General features: G+C 27.2%; 1 protein-coding gene and 1 long non-coding RNA gene across 4 annotated transcripts; one reads left to right on the forward strand and one right to left on the reverse strand.

The window, feature by feature from the left end:
- Nucleotides 1–3182: 3182 nt before the first annotated feature.
- Nucleotides 3183–12859, reverse strand: LOC132930993 (uncharacterized). The gene is made up of 4 exons (XR_009662312.1): nucleotides 12135–12859; nucleotides 11935–12066; nucleotides 8643–8735; nucleotides 3183–4296 (listed from the first exon to the last, which is right to left on the reverse strand). It is a non-coding gene; the product is annotated as an uncharacterized LOC132930993 (long non-coding RNA).
- Nucleotides 12860–13611: 752 nt separating this feature from the next.
- On the forward strand, nucleotides 13612–23744 carry LOC132930991 (AP-2 complex subunit alpha). 3 transcript variants are annotated; one of them, XM_060997149.1, is made up of 20 exons: nucleotides 13612–14003; nucleotides 14477–14598; nucleotides 15225–15436; nucleotides 15883–15971; nucleotides 16046–16150; nucleotides 16227–16473; nucleotides 16534–16642; nucleotides 16716–16866; nucleotides 16951–17119; nucleotides 17217–17354; nucleotides 17436–17618; nucleotides 17685–17816; nucleotides 17881–18078; nucleotides 18144–18314; nucleotides 18381–18550; nucleotides 18614–18743; nucleotides 18815–18953; nucleotides 19044–19188; nucleotides 19315–19525; nucleotides 20357–23744. In XM_060997149.1, exons 2-20 carry the CDS (start codon nucleotides 14535–14537, stop codon nucleotides 20432–20434), a joined length of 2841 nt encoding a protein of 946 aa, XP_060853132.1. In that variant the 5' UTR covers nucleotides 13612–14003; nucleotides 14477–14534; the 3' UTR covers nucleotides 20435–23744. The 3 variants fall into 3 exon arrangements, with proteins under 3 accessions (XP_060853132.1, XP_060853130.1, XP_060853131.1); XM_060997147.1 differs by having other exon boundaries at nucleotides 13612–13958; XM_060997148.1 differs by lacking the exon at nucleotides 13612–14003 and adding an exon at nucleotides 14175–14354.
- Nucleotides 23745–24089: the final 345 nt, after the last annotated feature.

Raw genomic sequence — 24089 nt, forward strand, 5'->3', positions numbered from 1 at the left:
GCAAAGGTATACGGAATTTTAATTAGAAGTATATTAAAAAAAATCAATTAACAACCGCGACCGAACGATCGACGACCGTACATAATATAACGATAATCGTTCCGCCATTCCGCGCATCATACTTGTTACGTTATTATATATTTTATAATAATGTCAATTACGGATTAGTGATTACCTGCTGACTGCTACACACACACACACACACACATAATGTCTTTAAATTTCGAGTAGGTCGATGGAGGGCCAAAGCTGTACGATGTCGTCTTTGCATATTATACAAATAAATAAAACGATAATAATTTGGTGTATTTTTATTTTATCTATATACGATATTATAATATGCTCTATGTACGAATTCTTCATTATTATGTGTGTCCTTTTGATAACGGCTAGTAATATAACTATAGGAACAATGCAAATAATACATGTTTTCCTATTCTTAAAATTATTAATCTATTTAGGATTTATTTCGATTTTTTCAGTGATTATAATATACATATACACTATACAGTATACAGGTATAATAGTATGGTGTTATAATATGTAAATAGATATATTATGTACTAATTAGAAAATCACTTGCGTCATACATGATTAAAGTTAATAATTAACGAAAATCAGTCAATTGGTGCTTCCTCTAAGACTAAAATTATATATCTACCTGCAGTGACAGTTGAAGTATATAGGTAACCTCCTATCAATAATATGTATGTATGCGTTATAAAAAAATCGTGTAGGAATACGAGTTTTGTATATTATTTTTCAACTAACTAAAAATCATTATAGTTTTATCTTGCTAAAATATACAACATTCATATTTCACGTGAGAATTGTGAGAATTTACGATTTTACAGCATGATAAACAACTATACGTGTGTCGTGTGTGTAGTATCTTCATTTAAATGATCGATATAACTTAAACGTTGTACAATTATCATGCCCCATATATTATAATACCAATGCGATTGTATAAATTAATACCAAGTTAAAATTAATAATATTTTACTTTAGTCTTTAAGTGTTATATTATAATAAATCTTTTGGTGTTCTTTGATATAACTTATTATCGTATTACTTATTATAGCTATATATTTACCTATTGTTATCGCAGTATCGATAAGATTTTTGTAATGAGCACTTTTGTAGTTTCGTTGGATACACAGCTGTGTAGGTAATGATATCACAATATTTAATGTAAAATGTTTAAAAAATTCATCAGATATTTTCTATTAGCTTATATATATAATATAGGTATAATAATTAATAAGCAAAGGCGGAAGCAAGGGATTAGACCATCAAGAAGTTGAGGCGACTCCTTACTTATTTAAACACATTTTTACTGTCAGCCTATTCGTGTATTGATGTGTATTACGATTTATAAGAAAATAATGTGTTTGTTAATTAAATATGAACTCATGAATGACTGAGAAACTACGAAATAGTCTTTCTCATCTTCTACCATAATCGGATGGGTATCGTGCACGGTCTACATTTAATACCATCATTAAAAATATCTTCATCAAGTATTGGGTTGTGAATAATTCACTATTTTATCTTCACGATGGGGTTTTAATTTTTAAATACTATTGGGCGAAAAATTACCTATAATTTTTTTTTCATATTCTCATACCTATTGAATAATTTTTACTAAATATTTATTAATATTTTATTTAAATTGCTACAACCTACAGCAATATTTAAGTAGTACTGTGTATAATTTTTATTGTACCTATAGCTCTTTATAGATGGATATCGATATATTTTTTAAACTATGTAATTTATTTGTATTAATTAATAATTAGATAGGTACTAATTAAATAATAATAAATATTCAGTGGATACTAAAAAAAATGTATTATATACCTATGTCAGTGTTTCCTAACCTATATGGATCGCGACTCGTGGTGTTTGTAAACTAATTAGTTAACTCTACAAGCTGCAATTGCTATTGCTATTTTTATCATTTATCAACTATATTGATATTAATATATAAAAATCTGGGCAATGTATTTTTTTTTTAGTGAGGGTCACGTACTAAACAATTAGTAAATTTGTGGATCACCATTACAAAAAGATCGAACTAATTAAGCGCTTTGTCTCCTCTTTAATTAAAAGAAAATACATGTACTTCGGCTCCCCTCGATAATTCGAAATGTCTGCCGGTAGGAGACACTCTACAATTCGGATTTCTTTAAACGCGATTATACATATAAATTATAAATAACTTACGTACGACGTACCTACACGTGATCAAACTAATAACGACTGTGATAAAATATTATCCTAGTTTATTACTACCTAATAATCTACCTCTTTAATCGTACAATTTTACCAAAATAAACCTCAGGAATGATTAAACAGTTGCTGAAATTTAATAAAACGTAGTCGGTCTGATGATATAGATGGGTCCCGTAGGCCGTAAAGAATAAGTATTTATCGATCGCCAACCAAAGAAAAGTGATCACGGCAATTGAAGCTGGTGAAAAAAAGATGTTACTCTACGTTTCTGTGTCCCCAAAAATATATCAAAATAACATGTAATAGGTAATATGGATGTATGTATAATAAAATAAACAATAAATTAATAAATACGATATATATTTACATAAATGTATATAGATAACAACATTTTCACCTAAAATTATTATTCAAATGTATTTATTTTGTCCCCTCGGTTATTCGAACACTCGGTAAATCAAAAATCTCAATAAATCTAATTTTCAGCTTGGTTCTCTGAATTTTTCAAATTATCAAGTGACTACTATATAATATTATTATTTATTATAAATAATAAATTTGTATATAACTCGAATAATGAAGTTAAAATAGTTGAACTTAAATAAAAGCAAAATTATATTTTTATTTATACCTACACATGTAGGACATAGATAATATACGTTAGATTAATTATTTATTTAAATTTTATTAATCAATACAATAAATAATATGTACAATATTTATTAATATCAAAAATCGATTAGGTTATTTATTTATTTTATCATAAGTTGTAATTTACTTAATATGATAAAGTGATTAGGTAAGACACAATAGATACCAAAAACTTACAAGCTATCTATAAATACATAATATACATACATATTTTTTTATCCAACTATTATAACATTTATATTTTATTTATTTTTATTAATATATGCTTGCAAAAAAATTATTTAAAATTCAAAATTGGATTCTATGAAATTGTAGTGAAAAAATTCTAAATCTCGAGCGCAGTGAGAAAAGTTTTAATTGACATTTGTCGAGTTTAAGTTGTCAATTTCATTATCTACCACCCCGTGGATCTGAAAACTGACAAGTATTACATAACGCCAGTTAGCAGTTTGATTACATGGTTACATCTTCTCTTATAATAGAAATGCTGTATTGTTAACTGCTAATATATTATAGGCAATAGGCTATATAGTAATAGTACTTACTATTTTATAAATAATGGCACAACAATAACTATAACTGTATAGCTATACAAGCCAAATTTAGCCATACATTTAATGGTTTATTTCTATTGAAGTAAATTAATTTTAAATTTATATAGGTAATCAAAGAAATGTAAACATTTGCCGAGTATGAATAATATGATACCTATTATATACGATTCTTTTTTACTTTATTATGTAATTACTTCGTATATTTGCGATAAATTAAACATATGGGTTTGTATAGCAGGCATATTATCATAATCATTGTAATATATTATTATTACATTAATATTATGTTTCGGAGTTTTACTGCATATGGTATATACCTACCTAAAACGACTATACAGTTTATAATAATATATTATACTATTATCGAATAGGTTAGGCTTCTGTGTTCTGTATGTATGTATTATAAAACACATGCTTTTTAAATTAGTATGAAAAAGTATATTCGTTGAAATTATACATTAACTCATAAATATAAAATAAATATAATATAGATACAGGTAATCATTATCCTCAATTGCATGTATAATATTAATTGTATGTATATATTTTTTAATTGAATATAATTAACCCATGTGTGCAAATGAACTGGACACGCTTGGTATGATTATTATACTTAAATAGTTATATATAGTTACAGTTATACATTTATATAATATACATTTTATATTAAATTGATATGTAATAAGTACATCATATAAAGTACCTAAAGAGTTGACAAAAATTAAATGAAAATTTAATATTTATTTATGAGTAATGGCTATACAATATATCTAGTAACTTATAAGATCACAAGTGTAAACATAATATGTAATTTAATTCTGTCAATGCATGGTCATAGTCGCTGAAGCTTTATCTAAAACAAAAAAATATATGTATTTGTGTATATAGGTTACATATTACAAATATGATATATTGATATATTTACACTACATATTAATCATATATTCATATTATATAATTATGTATAGTTACAAAACAAATTCTAATAATAGGTCGACTAAAAAACTTTAAGCGTTTCAATCCATCTGCTTGAAATAATCAAATAAACAACATTAATTTCATCTCTCCTTAGTATTTTATTAACAAAAATCTTCATTAAGACCTAAAAATTCTTCCCTTTACCAATTAGTCAAATTAAATTACCCTCGTGCAAAAACCAATGCAAAACCAATAACCATTGTACAGTACTAGTAGTACTGCAGTTCACAATAAAAATATTTCCTAATACACAACACTCCAAAGATCCATTAGAGTCATTAGACTGCTGTCAAATCAATCTTACGATTGTTAAATCAAAAAAAAAAAATAATACATATATATATATTATTTTTTTTACTAATTTAAATTAAATTAGTCCTAATTAAATAATTATTCGCCATCTCACTTCCCAGTAATGTACATATAGAAGAGTAAGAAGACTATAAATACATTGACTTAGAGACATTCTAAAAACAACAATAATACTTAAAAAGTTCTATGTCAGATGGCATTATTGAATACGAGCTCGTACTGAATTAGTTCCCGTTTAAAAAAGATATTTTATTAAGGTTACCTGAATGGTTTCAGTTTCTGTTCAGGTATAAAAAACTTTAAATTTTAATTTTGAGGTAATTTTTTACAATATGAAATTATTATTAATATATTTATTGTGTATATATAATTCCTACAAAATATAAATGAGATAGTATAATATTATATAGATTAATAGAATACAGATGTACCTTATTGTACCTATTCACTTAATAGCTTATATAAAATGGTAATAAATTGTTATAAATCGTATTGGAATTGGAAACTTACACAATTAAAATATTTGAAGAAAATTTGTTTCAAATTTGAAAATTCAACAAATTTAAGTTTTAAATTTTTATAATACAAGTGATGATGACCGATTGGCAGCTCAACTATCAGCTCAACATGCAATTTTACATTTTAAATTATTATATATTATTATTTTTATTATATATATATATTTGCGAGTGATGACTGGTTGCTTTCCACTTTAACAAACATCAACACATATTTTACGTTTATAACGATTTCAATAATTGAGAGAGAAGTATTAGAAGTAATAAAAAGTTTTTACGCAAGTAAGTATATGTCTTTAACTTTAATGGTTTAGTGTATAGGGAAATTTCGTTCGGTGTTTTTTCGTGAATATTAATACATATATTTAATACTTATAGATCTGAGCGGTAAAGACGCGAAGTTCACTCACCCGAAGAGTAAATATTTACATGTTAAGTATTACCACCTAAAAGCTGATACTCGAAGACATGTATTTTATACTTTGGCGTACAATGCATCAGTCACGTATCCAGAATATATTTATGGAGAGAAGGGCAATACTATATGCGTATCGTATTTTATCTGCTGCAAAAATAGCAAAAACAGAAATCCTAGAATTTACCTGTGTGGCAGAATCTACGGAGGGAATTCCCTGTGCAGGCAGTGGCAGAATCTCCCCGCTTGGATCCGCGCCTGCAATGCTCGAGTAGTGATGGAAATGATGGAATAATAATTATAATTAATAAACATATTATAGGTACCAATAATATATTAATAATATGATAAAAATAAAAAAATTGTTTATGTTTGTTTGATCATGTTGATCCTCTGGAACTATCAGTCGGATTTAGAAAATTCTTTTTTGCATTTAAACCCCAATTTTTTTGTAAGATTATATATTATGATCTTTAGGAGCCGCTACTGGATCACTTATATATTTTTTTTTTAAATTTTGTATACATTAATTTTATATTTTTTATATGTCATTTTTTTTTTTATTATTTCTTTAAATACTTTTGGCTGAGGGCCACCCTGTTCCTTTTCAAATTTGTATTATATATTATACCAATAAGTTATGCCAAGTGACAAGTTTACATTTTTGGCTGAAAGTGACCATTACCTAATCATTCATTAATGAACATTGAACTTAATAGTTACTTTATTATTCAGTTTAAAAATCAGAATTTATTGCTGTCTGTGATTTTAACCACAAGATAATTTTTAATTAAATTAAATTTTTTGTTTTTTTTAAATGTATTTACCTTTTGGTGTCCTAAACATAATATTAATATAATGATAGCGCCAATTATTATTTAATTTAATTATTTATACATTAATCATAAAACGTTTACGGGATATATATTGTACACACGCGCGTATTTATTTATTTATTCTAGTTACAAGAAATAAACATAATACAGCAGATACATAGATAATGTTACTAAAAATTGCAATTGTATGATTGAGTAATTTTTCAAACTATGCAATTTATAATAAATCAATATTAAATATATATATAATATTTTCCAAAAAATGTGTTAAACATGACTAATTCGCATAATCATAATATAATAAATTATATTTAAAGTAGGTAAGAATTTATGCGACTGCAGTGCAATTGTTTAATCATTATAATATGTCTCTTTTCTGAACGTTATATTAGAAGTTGAATTACATTAAAGAGTAAAGGTTTGGGCATAATGCTCTTGTGCTCATGGCTCCTATATCTAACAATAAGCCTTGATATACCTAATAACCAACTAAACTTACATCGATATTATTATTTGCATTAATAAAATTTACTTCTTCCGAATCAATAAATTATTATTAATAAATTATACTATATTACTATATATTATTATAAGTAAATACAAATTAACTAATAACTAATACTTTTTCAGTATGTACCTTGTATCCATTACTAAACACTACCCACCACCACAATTTAAATGTGTGATAATTGTTTCACAATAACCCTCTTTTGGCTCTTTTGGGTCTCGTGAAGAGTGTTTCCACTAATGATGAGATGTATACTGACACATTTACACACATAATTTGCAGTACACATTTACACGTTAACATACTAAAATTAAAATTAAAATACTATTTTTAATCTATTTATGTTTATGTTATCTTAACAAAAATGTTTATAATACTGTACGTGGATTGTGAAGGTTATAGTAAACTTGCCAACATATTGTGTTCTGTCATCGTCATTAATTTTTGAATAAAAGTTTTAACATAGTAGAATTAATGTAACTTTGTATAATATATAATAAGTATATTAGCGTTTCTCTACAATAATTATATTATTTGGCTATTATTGGTTATCTCGGTTTTGTTTTAATTGACATGACAATTCAACCTAAAAGTTATCTTATTATAATTTATTAATTCTCTTAATAATTGTTACATTTGTAATATACCACTCACTTATTATGTAACAATATTTTATGATGCTTTACCGAAATTTACGAATCAAAATTTTTAAGTCTATAACTGCTGTTCTAACGATTTAACGTTTTAGAACATTTAAGTTGTAATTTGAGTAGGTAATCGACACAATCTTTATTATGATTTATGAATTCCGTCCATAATAATATTATACATATATATTTAGAATACAATTAAACAAAAAATAATCAATTAATACAAGAAGAGAATAATTTAGTCACCGGGAAACTATAAAACTATATTTTATTTTACAGAAATAGAATTTTAAAAAGTGATTTTGCTTTATTTACACGCCGAACAAGATGTTGCTCTTTTAAATTTACTTAGTAAATATAAGTAACTATACATATCTACTAACTACAAAGAATAAGTATTTTACTTATTAATTTAAACAGTAATTTGTAATAAATACCTATGTACAATGTACTGTAACAGTAACCGGGGATTATCCTGTTAAAAAATAATAAATTTAGTATTGAAATAATTCCAGTCATTACTTATAATGAGTATTGATTTTATTTTTATCAATATCTATTCACAATTTCATATTATGTACATGTATAATAGTTCAAAATAAATCAACTGAGTACCAACTACCTACTGTAGTACCGCCCTACTTATATATAGTTATATCTATAATAACAGATATATATATATTATATAAATACAGTATTTTTTTTACTTGTATTATGTAGATACTATATATATGTACATTAGAACTTTTAAATACTCAAAAATTCGTAAATTTAAAGGTACTTAAATAGTTTTAATGACCTATTGTTTAATGTTTATAGACGCATATAATTATTTGGAAAATAAATACTATATTTTATACAAAATTTGCTTTTCAAAAATATTGACGACAATCACATTAATAACTGCTTAATGCCTACTATGTATACATATATAATCTTTAAATGGCAACTATTCAAATTAAATATTAATATTTTTATGTACCTGCATTTTTTGATTGAATTTGTTTCACAAATAGCACAATATATAAGTTCATAATTCATATACTCTAAGCCCGCAGGTATGTAATGTATTATTCTGTAAAAAATATTTAATTGTAATTCAAATATCACTGAATATTTTAGTAAAAATTGTTAAATACAAATTAATAAAAAACTTTTTGAAAAGAAGTGTACACCTTTCTTTTTCATTAGGTATTTAATTATTTCATTAGCTTTTACTGTTTGTATCAATGTTTACATTTTTTATACAAAGAAAACAATATATTTGCCAAGATCGATATTCTTATAATTCTTAGTGAACATGGGTAGCTCCTATTTGCTTAATTTTGATTGCTATTATTATTTATTTTTATACAACATTTATAAATTTTACCAAACTTAATAAGTTTAATATATTGGTAAAAAATAATAATTCATTTTTTTTTATTATCTTGTTAACGCTTTTAATTTGAGTTTTAACTATCAATTAATTATGAGTGTATTATCATTATAAATAATTTCTTATAATTTATGTTAATATTTGTGTCTTGAAAAAATATATATAGGAGATACGTAAATACATATAATAGTGTCTATAACCATGAGCTATTTATTCGAAGCTAATACCTGTATATTGTGTTTTAACATGTAGGTAGGTATACAGCAAAGGGTATTCGCTTCGCTTAGTTTCGAAATTAAGTGAAATGAAATATTTTCCCGATATTTTACATTTTTACATATTAATAGTATTTAGTCGTATACATTTCCATAATAATACAATTCAAACAAGACGTGTAAAAGAACAAAATACTTATACATGTTACAATATTACATACTACTAAGGAATAATATACATAATGTTATTATTATTTAACTTTTAAATTGGACATAATAAATTTTAAATGTTGTTGTTTATTATTTAAGCATGTACATATATAGGCTGTATATAGGTATGTTATCACTTATTTTAAACTCCATTATTTTAACTTATAATATTTATTATTTTATATTTTTATTCATGTTATTGATATTATACATCAATTAGGTACGAGAACATTTAAGAATGATTTCGTTAAATATTTTTTGTATGTACTTTAATAAAAATCATAAAATCAAAATGTATATTAAGATAGATATATTATATTTTATATTATAAAAACTATCGATATAATCATAGGAAGGATAATCAGTAATCACCAACTACATAAGGTAGAAAAAGTCGATACTCCAATACTCCATAGTCCATAATTAATAAGACATTCGTTCCATGCAAATGCATATTTTAGCTTTATTATCATGGAGATTAAAATATACGGGATATGAATATACGAGACTGTTGTTATTTTTCGTTAAACGTATCGAACCGCTTACAAGGGCGGATACAGGGAGGAGGCAATGGGGGCAATTGCCCCCCCCCCCGTTCACAAAAAAAAGTATCATTTATTCCAACAAAGTTTTTTTTATAAATAGACTATGACCTTTTTTTAGTTGATAACTAACAAATTGTCCCGTTTAGGACCGCACTGTATCCGCCCTTGATTGCATATACCTATATGTATATATGTATCCAAACCATTGACTTTGAGTCAATGGTCAATGATCCAAACATATAGTATATAGGTATATTAAGTCATATATTATATAAGCATAGGTACATAGATTGAACAGCTAATTAATATAGTTTTAATCCAACATATAGCACACCTGCACACATGTTTATTGTATATGTGTATAAATAGTTATTGTGTACGACCACGATTTAAAAAAACAAAAGATTTATTTAATTCTTTTAACTATACTTATAATACTTATAATCGAAATCGCACTATTTTTACTTAAAAAATAATTAAAATCAATTCATACGTAAGTTAACTTAGAGCAAACTTTTGTTTAAATACCTACGGGAATTGTGGTCTATTGTCTATGATTTATCGAGTATATTATTGTTACTGTGTATATTATATATTTATATCCGGTTTATCAAAAAATAAAAAGCTTTCAAAATAATTCGGTTTTTAACGACATGTATATATATGTATTTCGATGAGATATCTGCAAACGACACACTATAAATAATACATAGCCTATATGTAAATATAATATATGCATAAGCACGCGTATCTATAGCCATCTATATAAGTATATATTGTATATGAATATGTATAGTGAATTGGAAATTTTGATTCAGCGAATAGAATAAATTTGGCAATGTAATATTTATAGATTTATAGACTTATGGTACCCATAATATATCGAATACAAAGTGTGTACTGAACAACTTACTCTTAGGATTATGATTGCGGTACAAGAGGGAATAACGTTTTGAATGTGATTTCATTTAATTCAGATGAACAAAAATTGCTGACTATAAAAACACATTACATTACACATTTACACGCTGATACCGCTTGGAAAATTGCAGAATTGGTGGTGAAAATTCGTCTCGTAAAATATTACGACGAATTTATATGTAAGTGGTACAATAATCTACCTACTTGGAAATCAAAAAAACAATTGATAGGTATGTCATATATTATGTACCAATAGCCTATAAGTATTAATAGTATTATGTATAAAATTATTAAAAGTAATTAGATATGAACAGTCATTACAGATCCGAGAGTCCAAGTGCAATAATATAATATATATTAATAATATGTTATAACTTATAAATCTATGTATATATTATTTTAACTTTCGCGATTTCTATAAAAATTGTTTGTTCTAGGCGTATAGAAAGTGATGGAATATATTTTATTACCACGTATATACGATATACCCATATCTATAGTTGCAGCTGATTGGTGATCGCGACATAAGTGCATAATATTGTGGGGAAAACAAATATTCAGCACAAAACTTGACTTTAAAAAAACTGTATGTTAGTTATTAAAGTTTAAAAAATTCCAATTTTAACGCGAGAGTGTAGACAAAAATCAAGGATTGAACTGATTGAAGTATCGAACGACATATTATTATTATAATAATGTTTAAACAATGTCAAAACGTAATGTAAATCGTCATTGCGTTTTATACGATGGGAGACAGCCTTGTCACTCGTGTATAATAGTGTATATTATAACATGATGTACTGTAGGACGATCGTAATCATTAATCGAATAATAATTACTGTAAATTTGTTTTGGAACCACTACAGCGGTGGCAATGACTCGTGTGGACCCGGGACCGTCTGTACGTCGTGATGAGGGGAATATCGTCGGTAGCTTATTAACGAGTTCACGACGAATGCTATCATAATAATTAAACTAACTATATAAGAATATGTATAGGTTTACCGTCTATATAAAGATTTATCGTTTTCGATGTATTAGTGCACGGTGAAATCGTCGATCCAAGATCGCCGTTTTATATTAATATAGATATATTTGGCTCGACAGGTGCCCAAAATTTCGGTCCAAATCGCTAGGCTATAAAACAAGGAGTGGACGTCCACGTCAATTAGAAAATGTAATCTTTATTGTTACTGTGTTATTACGTAAATATGAGTATATGAATTATCTGCTGAAAATTCCGATTGAACGGCGTGCGCGTGAAGTGCAATGTATTGTAGCTGCTGATCGAGCAGGAACGTTTGCGTACGTCATCATCGGGCAGTCGAGTGTCGAGCGGTTTGCCGTTTGGTGGGAAAATGAAATCGCTATAATTCAAGCATGGAAAGACGAAATGCAAAAGCATAACGAAATACAATTCGCGGAACATTCGGATAGAGCGCGTTGTCAGACTGACAGCCGAACAGCGTTCCGTCGGAACGGTTTTAGTCGGCGTCGGTCGTCTTCGCCATTTTTCGATATTCCGCTTTCCGCTAATCCTAATTCTCCTAATCGGCTCATTCGATGAATACAGAACACCTGATAATTTTGAATCTTTAAAACGTACTAACGTAGATAGTACGGGTGCGAGGCTATCGGCTCCGAGTACTCCACTCGACTACTTGAGATTCAAATTGTCACTCAATCCTAATGTCATTCGTATCCATATGATTCAAATTTTCGACGGTCCTACACACTATACGGCAGGCGCATACAGTAATATAGTGTTGTACTGTACTACAGATTACATTTAAAGAATAAATAGCGAAAAGTGCCGACGCTCTCCGCGGCACAATTTTTAATCATTGAAAACAATTTTAACAACTATTGCTGATCGCATATTATATTATTATGTTTTTTATATCGAATTTATCATAAAAGTGGTAAGTACATCTTACAACAATCATAGTACATAAATTAATAAGTGCCAAATGTAAACGATCACTGGTCACCCCCTCCCAAATAGTGGATCACCACGATCAGATAATGACAAGGAAAGTGGGAATCAACTAGGTCAGTTGGTTGATGGGCGGCGGGAGTGACCGAGTGAGATCTAAGGAAGTAAGGACTAAGGAGTCAGGATTTCAGGATCAAAAGTGAGTAGTGACATAGGTAGTACACTACAACTGAATGCCGACTGCCGAGTGGCGAGTACTGACAAGTGAAGTGACAATAGTGACAAACTGAAAATGACAATTGACAATTGACATCCGGGCCAATCGATTTACCTTCATTATCGGGATTATTCACCATTGCGCGCGCGCGTACACCTCTGGCTCGCTCTGTCAGTAAGACCGAATATGATAACACAGTGTGACCAACTGACGTACCCGGTGTTCGTATGTAAACGCGGGAAAAAAGAGTCGACACGGGTAAAAAATATTGAATAAGTCTTAAAGTGATAAGTCTTAAACTCGTTAGTCTGGTGTCTACTGTCTACAGAAGTTATATCTAGGTGCATATTACGTAGAGACTAGCATTAGGTCGTTTCCGTCGACAAATTTGGAATTTCTTTCTTGATCTCAATGCCAAACTCTTAAGCTTCAGCAGCTGCTCGACGAGGTAAGTGAATCGATGTCCGTCCAGTAGATAGCGCGCGCGCAGAAGGTGTGATAGCGGGTCGAGTGTTGGAAGCGGACGCGGTCCTGGAGTGGACAGGAAGGGAGTAGTAGGACGTTGACGACGTCTACGGGTTACGACTACGATTACGACTACGCCGACTACGGCAGTACTGTACTGTACATTATTATTACGGTCTACGATTACGGAGATCAAATAAAACTCGGGAGGAGGTGCAGACGACGACGAACGCTTTCTGTGCTAAAATCCGCCGTCATGTCTACTGAAGCCACTGTTGCGCACTGATACCCCATCAGCCCCGACCGGTCAGAGCGTCTAGTCCGAACACAGCAGAGAGCCGGTGGCTGAACCGTTGTCGGTGTGATTTGCGACTTGTTTCTTGAATGACTTCGTCACACTACTACCGCCAGGTACCTGTACGCAAAAGTCTCAGTCCCCTGTCCATCATATTCATGGTATGTGCGCTAAACGCCGCTTCGGGACGATTCCGCTAAACACTAAACAGTATACATGTTACATGCATCTCATTTCGATTCGATTGGCGGTTTTGGATGTGTTTAGGGGGTGTGGTGGAGGTGACCTGGTGACGGTCGGACGACGTGGGCCAGTTCATTGATAACCGCCGCGCCGCTTTCCCCTTTGCCCTGCCCGCCTGGCATTTGTTTTCAGTGCTTTGCTCATTGCTCGTCCCTCGGGGGGGTTGCTGCTGCTTCTCCGACACGCTGACCGCACAGGAAACTATCTATTAAGCGTAATAATTCTTTTTCACTCTACTACCATTGTGGCACAATCTTAGATACCTATTGGTAAATTTTCTCTCACTCTCTTAAAGTGGAAGTATGATATCTAGTCGATTTGACGATTAGTTGACCCACTAATTTTTGAGTCTACAAATTTTTATTTATTTTTTATCTAATATGTGTTATAGGTTTTGACAAACTAGATGTAAAGTACACTGTCAAACACTTTTTTCCACGACCGTAATCATGCCCGCCGTCAGAGGAGATGGTATGCGGGGATTGGCTGTATTCATTTCAGACATCAGAAATTGTAAATGTTTTTTCATAAATATTTTGCTGCTCATAAATTTACAATGTATTAATTGGTATTAGAAACAATTTGATATTTGTTGTTTTGTACATTACATACCTACATTTGAGTTTTAAATCAATATCTGTATAGTTTTGTTAATTAGTTTTTTTTATTACTTCATTATTAGACATTTTATAGCAATCTATTTCATTTCAGTTATTTTAAATAAACTTAATTCATTTCTCAATATGTCATCATTTAAGTATTATAAATATTAAATTATAGAGATTTTAAATATTCACACCACTTAGGATGGTACAGTTTGTTTTTATTATATTATAATAATATATGTATTATGTTATAACTGTAATTTTTGTGGTAAAAACATTTATTATATTGGAATGTTATTTTTTAACACAGACCATTACAGCTAGAGATAATTATTTTATCTTTTGATAAGGGTATTATATACAACAGTTGTATAGTTCAAATGAAACAAATGCATATTATTAAAGTTTAATATGTTTTTTATATTAACATAGTAAATTGATTAAAATATAAACTAAAACATATTGTAATTATATTTAAATATTTTTATCTTTTAGTAAATATTGAAATATGTATTCATTATTTTTTTTTTTTAGGTAAAAGTAAAGAGGCTGAAATAAAGAGAATCAATAAAGAATTAGCCAATATTAGGAGTAAGTTTAAAGGTGACAAGACATTAGACGGATATCAAAAAAAGAAATATGTTTGCAAGCTCTTATTCATATTTCTGCTTGGCCATGATATTGATTTTGGCCATATGGAAGCTGTCAACTTATTATCTTCTAATAAATATTCTGAAAAACAAATTGTGAGTTTTTCCTCTATATGTCTTTTATTTCAATTAATTTATATGCTCTATTTCAAATTTATGATTTTCTACATTTTATTATATTATTTGGCCAATTTATTAAAAACAACAGTTTAATGTCAAATAATTGCATTGTTTATCTAAAATGTTGTAATATTTTCAATAATAACATGATTCATAATATTTTATTATCTTGTATGACAATAATTTGTACTATTAATATGACATTATTTCATGATGAAAAATCATAATTACTTAATTTATTTATTTTAATATAAAATTCTACTTATCTTGAATTCAATTTTTTTTCTACTATTCTATTATCTTAGTAAAATAAATAAAGCAATTGTATTTTTTGTTCTTTATATGTAGGGTTCAGAAGTTGATATATATAGTATATACATTTATTTATAATATTTTGTTTATATATATATATTTTTTTTTAGGGTTACTTGTTTATTTCAGTATTAGTAAATACTAATAGTGACTTGATCAAACTTATTAATCAAAGTATTAAAAATGATCTGCAATCTCGGTATGTTTACATTCTAGAATGTTAGTAGATATTTAATTCAATGTATGTCTAACATTTGTAATGGTTTTCTTTAGGAATTCTATCCATGTAAATTTAGCTATGCAGTGTATTGCAAATATTGGCAGTAGAGATATGGCTGAAGCATTTGGTTATGATATACCAAAACTGTTGGTATCAGGGTACGTATATTTTATTATACTTGCTAAATATTTAAAAAACATAAACTCGAAACTTATTTGTATTTGGGTTAAATAGAGATACAATGGATGTGGTCAAACAATCAGCAGCATTATGTTTTCTACGACTTTTACGTACTAACCCTGATGTCATACCCATAGATTCAAATGGTGCCAGTGAGTGGACATCAAGAATTGTTCATTTGTTAAATGATCAACATTTGGGAGTAGTCACAGCTGCTGTTTCTCTTATTGATGCACTTGTAAAACGAAATCCAAAAGAATATAAAGCTTGTGTTAGTTTTGCAGTTTCAAGGCTTTCCAGGGTAAAGTATAGTAAAGTTATACATCATACACAGTAGTAATAATTTTGATATTTTATACAGATTGTGACTGCTAGTTATACAGATCTTCAAGATTATACTTATTATTTTGTCCCAGCTCCATGGTTGTCTGTTAAATTACTTAGACTTTTACAAAATTATTCAACCCCAGGTAAAAATTTAATTTAAATATTGTTTGCAAAATTTGAATATGTTATAAAAATTGTATTATTGGTACTTAATAGAAGATGCAGGTGTGAGAGTTAGGTTGAATGAGTGTTTGGAGGCTATTTTGAACAAAGCTCAAGATGCTCCAAAATCAAAGAAAGTGCAACATTCCAATGCTAAAAATGCTGTACTATTTGAAGCTATTAGTTTGATTATTCATAACGACAGGTAAGTCAATAATTAAAGATAACAATTTAAAATAAAATATTTATCATCATTCATCATTAATTTTGATTGGATTTTTCTTTTAAGTGAACCAAATTTACTTGTGAGAGCTTGTAACCAACTGGGTCAATTTTTATCTAACCGAGAAACAAACCTAAGATATTTAGCTTTGGAATCCATGTGTCTTCTAGCTAATTCTGAGTTTTCACACGAAGCTGTTAAAAAACACCAAGAAGTTGTTATATTGTCTATGAAAGTAAGTTATCTAGTATCTACATAATATTAGTTTGATATTATTGTTATTTGTGTAATTATATTTATAATATATTAATAAATCAATTTGTATTTCTTAGATGGAAAAAGATGTTTCAGTTAGACAACAAGCTGTTGACTTACTTTATGCTATGTGCGACAAGTCAAATTCTGAGGAAATTGTTCAGGAAATGTTGAATTATTTAGAAACTGCTGATTATTCAATAAGAGAAGAAATGGTATATAATATTTACTATATAATTTTTATTTAATAATAATAATAATAATTATATTATTTTATTTTACGATTACTTGTTTAGGTATTGAAGGTGGCTATATTAGCTGAAAAATATGCAACTGATTACACGTGGTATGTGGATGTGATACTTAATTTAATTAGGATAGCAGGAGATTATGTATCTGAAGAGGTTTGGTATCGTGTTATTCAAATTGTAATTAATAGAGATGATGTACAAGGTTATGCTGCCAAAACTGTCTTTGAGGTATTTTTTTGTTGTTTATAGTTATTGTTAGGATAATATCACTTATTGAGCTTATGGTAATTTTAGGCATTACAAGCACCTGCTTGTCACGAGAATATGGTGAAAGTTGGTGGTTATATCCTTGGAGAGTTTGGCAATTTGATTGCTGGTGATACTCGATCTGCACCAAACGTCCAGTTTCAGTTATTACATTCCAAGGTAAAATGAATATATATATAAATTTTAAGTATGCTTATATTTGATATGATTTTTGTATAAATAGTATCATTTATGTTCACCAATGACTCGAGCATTATTACTGTCAACATATGTAAAATTCATTAACTTGTTCCCTGAAGTGAAAACTACAATCCAGGAAATACTTAAACAAGACAGTAATTTACGAAGTGCTGATGCTGAACTTCAACAACGAGCATCTGAGTATTTACAACTATCTAAAATTGTATCAACTGATGTTTTGGTATGTTCTTAAAAAAAATTCAATGGCATTGTGTAATCTTATGTATGTTAATTGTAAACCATTAGGCAACAGTTTTGGAAGAGATGCCATCTTTTCCAGAACGCGAATCATCAATATTGGCTGTCTTAAAAAAGAAAAAACCAGGTCGAGTGCCAGAAACTGAAACATTAGAAAACCATAGTCCTCAACCTTCTCCGATAAATCATCAAAATAATCATGTTAATAATCATACCAATGTAATGAAATAATGATATACCTATAAATAATATTTTGTAATTTTAATTTGTCAACAAATGTTGCAGTCCAATAGCAATTCTGCTGATCTGCTAGGTTTATCAACACCAGTAGCATCTAGTACACATACAAGTAACGCAAATGTTTTGGTCGATGTCTTGGGAGATTTATATGGTGGCGGAGGATCAACAGGTTCAAACTCATTAAATGCCAGTCAAAATAATTATAACCCCAAAAAGTAAATCTACTTTAATACTTATGTCTTGTGTTGTTTCACATTATTTAATATAACATTTTATAGATTCATTTGTAAAAATAATGGAGTACTGTTTGAAAGTGAATTAATTCAAGTTGGTGTGAAATGTGAGTTTAAAAGAAATTTGGGACGTTTAGGTCTGTTTTATGGCAACAAAACTACAATTCCACTACAGGTGAGTTTTCATAACTATTGAACCTCGTATTGAACATAAAAATAATGTTTAAGTATAATTTTGGGTTTTAGAATTTTTCCACAGTATTATCTAGTCCACATCTCTGGGTCACTAAATTGGCTATACAAATTAAACCTATTGAGCCAGTTCTGGAAGCTGGAGCTCAAATACAACAATTGGCTATTATTGAGTGTGTAGAAGAATATGCGGGTTAGTATTTTCACTATTTTATGTTTTTTCAAAACTAATAATTCATAAATAATGATTTATAATATATTAAATGTACATTTTTTGTTTTAGACACACCTGTTATAAATGTTTCATTTGTATACAATGGTGTACCTCAAAATGTTTCCGTTAAGCTGCCAGTGACTTTGAATAAGTTTTTTGAACCAACTGAAATGAATAGTGAGTCTTTCTTTGCTCGGTGGAAGAATCTAGGCAGGTAATTAGAATATTATATATGTGCATATATTTTATGAATTATATTTGCATCTACTGAATGTTTATTTTAATATTATTTATTGAAATTATTTTGAACATTTATTTTCATTTAATTTTATTGTTTTAGTAATCATGATCCTCAAAAGTCACAGAAAATCTTCAAAGCATCACAGCCAATGGATCAAGTTTCAACAAGAACCAAACTATCTGGATTTGGTATGCAATTACTAGATGGCATTGATCCAAATCCTGACAATTTTGTTTGTGCTGGTATTGTTCACACAAAAACACAACAGATTGGATGTTTGCTACGTCTAGAACCAAATAAACAAGCTCAGGTATGTATTTATAGCTACTATTGAGAAATGTTAAGTACCTACATAATAATTAGTAATTACTAACATGTGCCAACCAATGAACAAATAAGTTTATTTGTGACAAGATCTTATTTATAAATTAGTACGTTTGTTGGATTTGTTATAAGTCAATAATTATCAACTAAAAATAACATTTTTTTTGAGACATATGTTGTAATTATAACATATAATTTCCTAAAAAATATATTCATAATAAATACTTTCTTGGTGATCTGTAGCTACTTAAAATTTTTAGATCTAATTCATTATATGTACACTTTAAAAGTATACTACTAGACCATTTGATCATTTGGCATGCTGTACTTTTTAATTTATTTCATTATTTTCTTATTCTATTATTAATAAATTGTAATTTTTGACTAGCTTGTGTCAAATTTAATGAGGATTAATTGCTATGTAACTATTAGGGGAAAGGGAATTGGTCTAGAAGGATTGATGTGTTAAAGCTATTACGAATTACCACTGTAATAGTTTAATTCAATGTATTTATGACTGCTTATATTTTCACAGAGTGGAATAACTAACTCGCGTATCTAGAATAATATTTGAATATTGTTATTATAACTTAGTACTTATTAATTTAAATATCTTAAATAATCATTGATTTCATTTTTTCAATAAAAATATATTGATATAAGAAATTTGAATGGATAGAAATTTTAAATAATTTTCAATAAAATAGACAATATAAAAATGGTTAAATAATATTGTTCCATGAATTAAAATTTTAAATTTAATATTAATATATATAAGAATTTTTTTTTTGTCTATTGATTAATTTTTTTTCTATAGATGTATCGTTTGACAGTAAGGTCCAGCAAAGAACCTGTGTCCATTGAAATTTGTGATCTTTTGGCTGACCAGTTTTGAAATTCTGGTAATAGTTAATAGTTGTGTGAAAACACCATGGAATATTGAATATTTTTTTTTTGTTTGTGATTTTGAATTATTGTTTTACATGTATTATGCACGCACACACTAGACATATGTACACATACAAATCTAAAATCATCTGTGAATAAACCTAAAATAAAACGTTCTAAGTCTGAGATCGTATAGTTTATTTTATTATTATTTTTATGTAATTTATTGAATTGTTTTTCTTATAATGTATTTTATGTTGTATGTGTACATGTATCCGGATAACAAGTGTTGCCAAGACCCCAAAGATGTTAAGTGGTAAAATTAAAAAAATATTTTTATTTATTTATCAAGGATAATAATTAAAATGTAGGTTTCTTTTATATTATTTTATAAACATCATCATTATTTTTCTTTTCAATATCCCAAAACTGTAATGAGTAGACTAATACTGTTACAGTACTATTATACAATAGTATTATGTGATGATTCTCTTTCTTTTACTGTAATCTACTCAAAATTTATTATCTAGAAATTTAATAAAAAAAAAGTTTCTTGACATTAATTTGAATAAAACCCTTTTTAATTTTTTTTTTTTTAACTAGATTATAATAGTGTTTTAGAAGTTACCACAAAAAACTCAAAGCAAAATACATTTATATATGCTTGTTTTGTGAAATTAGGAAAAACAATCTTACAGATCATTGTAAATATATATATTAGAGTATTAAATACATTTACTAATATATATATCCTACACAATTATTGTGCAAACTATATCTTGTAATGTATAGAACCCTAGGTTTATATAAAAATAATTACACATCTATGTATTATGTTACAAATATTGTTTTAGTCACTAGGCTAGTATTTTATTTATTATGCCATTTTAAACTATTTATACGATTCTATAAAATATAAATTATAATTATGCGCTATGTTTTCATTCTAATTAGCTTAAAAAGTTAAATTAATTGGTGATACTGGTTAGTAATAAAATTAAAGAAACCGCATTCGTTAATTGTATATTAATTACCATCACAATATAAGTAATAATCATCAATTTTATTTTTGAAATTTGTTTAGTTCTAAATAATTGTTTCCGGTTCCACAGTCTAGTGGGTCTGATTAATAATATTCACCATAAAAATGAACTATAAAAAAAATAGAAATTGTTAATCTCATTTTTCATTTATATGATTTCTTCTTCCTTATTATTATATAAATTAATTTTTCTTAAAATAAAAGTAAATAAAAATATTTTTGTATCGTTTAACCAATTGATATTCCCGGTCGTGTTAGTTTTCTCTGTTCCTTGTAATAATCCATCTTCAATTGTATTCAAGTTTTAGGTACTATAAGAACCTATTATATAATACTGTTTTGTTATGTTCAAAAGAAAATATTTTCATCAAATCGTAATCCAACTTTTTATAAACGTATATTCAACCATAGTTCTTCAACTATTGTAAAATTAACTATATTTACTACATTATACTCTCCTGATAGTTCTATAAGAACATATTATTAACTTATAATAACTTACTAGCTTTGCTAATGATATAATATTATATATTATTATTATTATTATTATCATTATATCGTTATTTTCTAAGTATGACAATATATTTAATTACTACTATATTATCATATTTTATAAATAATTTAACTTAATATGTGATCCATCCTTTTATCCTAATTATTTATTTTTATTTTGTATTCTATTTTACTAGACAAAACTTAATAATTGTCTTAATAAAAATTCTCACTGAATATATTATATATAAACAATACATTTATAAATGTGACTATTAGTAATTATTTATTGTTAATTTACATTATTTTATACCTCTTTTTTTTATTTATCTTTATTTTATTTATTTCCATGTAATAATAATATAATAATCGACAGTTAAAATTTATTTTTATTGAATGTCTTAAACTTTAAAACAGTGGTTGAAATGTATGCAAATTGATAACTATATTCAATATGTGTCTATGTTATCATTGACACTACAGTATAATATTATGATATATTAATGGATAGATATCTATTGTATGTTTTAGCAAAGTCTACTTTTCTCAACTTATTTTATATTTAATCAACATCCTAAAAAAAAAAAAAAACTTAATTGTTTACAGAGAATACTCATTTTCAAATAAAAAGTTCTACCATTTTTTTCTTTACTTATCTAAAATGTTAGAACTGTTGTATCCCCTTGTAATTGATTTCACTCTTTATTTTCTAATGCTACTATAGTGTTAACATTTAAGCATTTTTTTATTTCTAAAAATATATTCAAACGTATTTTCATTCAAAAAATTAATTTAAAGGTAAATTTTTTTATTGTTCATTCATGATGGATACAACGGAAGTTATTGAACAAATTCTATAGAAATGTTCTCTTGTTCTATCTAATTTTTCTAATTATTTTAAAGAAAAATTTAGGACCATTAGAGTTTCAACACCAGAGTTAACAAATTAAAGAGTTTATTTTATGAATTTAAGATCAACATTTGTCTTTTACTAACAAATTATAATATTATTAAATATATTTTTGTCTAAATGTTAATGATCAGATTTGTCTTTATTTAGGTAGGTACTTAGACACCAAATATTCATTGTTGCTAACATGTATGTTTCTGGTAATTTTTCAACTATCTGTTTCAATACCTGGAAATCACTGAAAAATGATAAGTCTTGTTTTATCATACTCTCCATAAAGTTTGTTGATGATTAGGTAGGAATGGTAGGATTTAAAAGCCAAAAATTCTTCTTTGTTCGAATAGAACTTCATGATTACTTTAGTATGAGCAATTTTATCCTAGTTTGAAATTAAATCAACATTATGTTATAACTTTTTATTAACTTTTAAAATAATATAATTTCCGTAATTTAATTCTTAGCCTTTAGTGTAATTAAAAACTGCTATGTTAAATTCCACAATTTCTTAATTTATATTTCTTTTTGTTCATTGAATTTCGAATAGTAATATTAACCTATATTATGTTATATTTAATATGTATTGACGTATTGTTTAGATATTTATTTATTCATTATTGGAATAAGGACTGATATCAGTATAATACTGTTTAAGAGAATTAATAAAATTTGTTGAGAAAAGTACCCAAAACAAAACTAAATTACGCTTGAATTTACAAAAATATACAACGGGTATCTACTTAATATTAATTGTATTATATTTTATTCATTGTATAATTAACTAATATAGGTGATATAACAATAAAAACTTGTTATTATTTATTTGTGTCATGTTAATCTTTATGTTTGGTAGATATAATAAAGGCGGTAAATATATTTTTTACTAATTATTTATCATTTTTATATCATTATTATTTTAATATATAATTTGTATTGTTGTTCAAATTTAAATTATTTTAATTTGTTAGGTGACAAGTTTTCGAGCTATCATCGTCTTTTGTAAATCGGTATTTTATTATTTGTCCATTATCATTTGTAATAAACGTGTACTCATTATATACAGTAGGTAATTTGTAATTTTGTGTACATAAGCAATGCATTAATACCTATTTAGTATTTGTATGTTATTACCATCGTTTGGGAATTATATCATTTGCATATTCATCATAGATATAGTAAAACAGCAGAGGGATATACAAATACGTTTTATAGACTTTTAGT

Source organism: Rhopalosiphum padi, chromosome 4 (genome assembly GCF_020882245.1).
Source record: "Rhopalosiphum padi isolate XX-2018 chromosome 4, ASM2088224v1, whole genome shotgun sequence".
Lineage (NCBI taxonomy): Eukaryota > Metazoa > Arthropoda > Insecta > Hemiptera > Aphididae > Rhopalosiphum > Rhopalosiphum padi.

What these genes read in the sequence shown, in the direction of transcription:
- LOC132930991 (XM_060997149.1), top strand. Translation starts at nt 14,535, where the DNA reads ATGCCCGCCGTCAGAGGAGATGGTATGCGGGGATTGGCTGTATTCATT. An exon ending in ATGTTAATAATCATACCAAT is followed by an intron (nt 18,315 to 18,380) that starts GTAATGAAATAA and finishes CAAATGTTGCAG; the next exon opens with TCCAATAGCAATTCTGCTGA. An exon ending in CGGTGGAAGAATCTAGGCAG is followed by an intron (nt 19,189 to 19,314) that starts GTAATTAGAATA and finishes TTATTGTTTTAG; the next exon opens with TAATCATGATCCTCAAAAGT.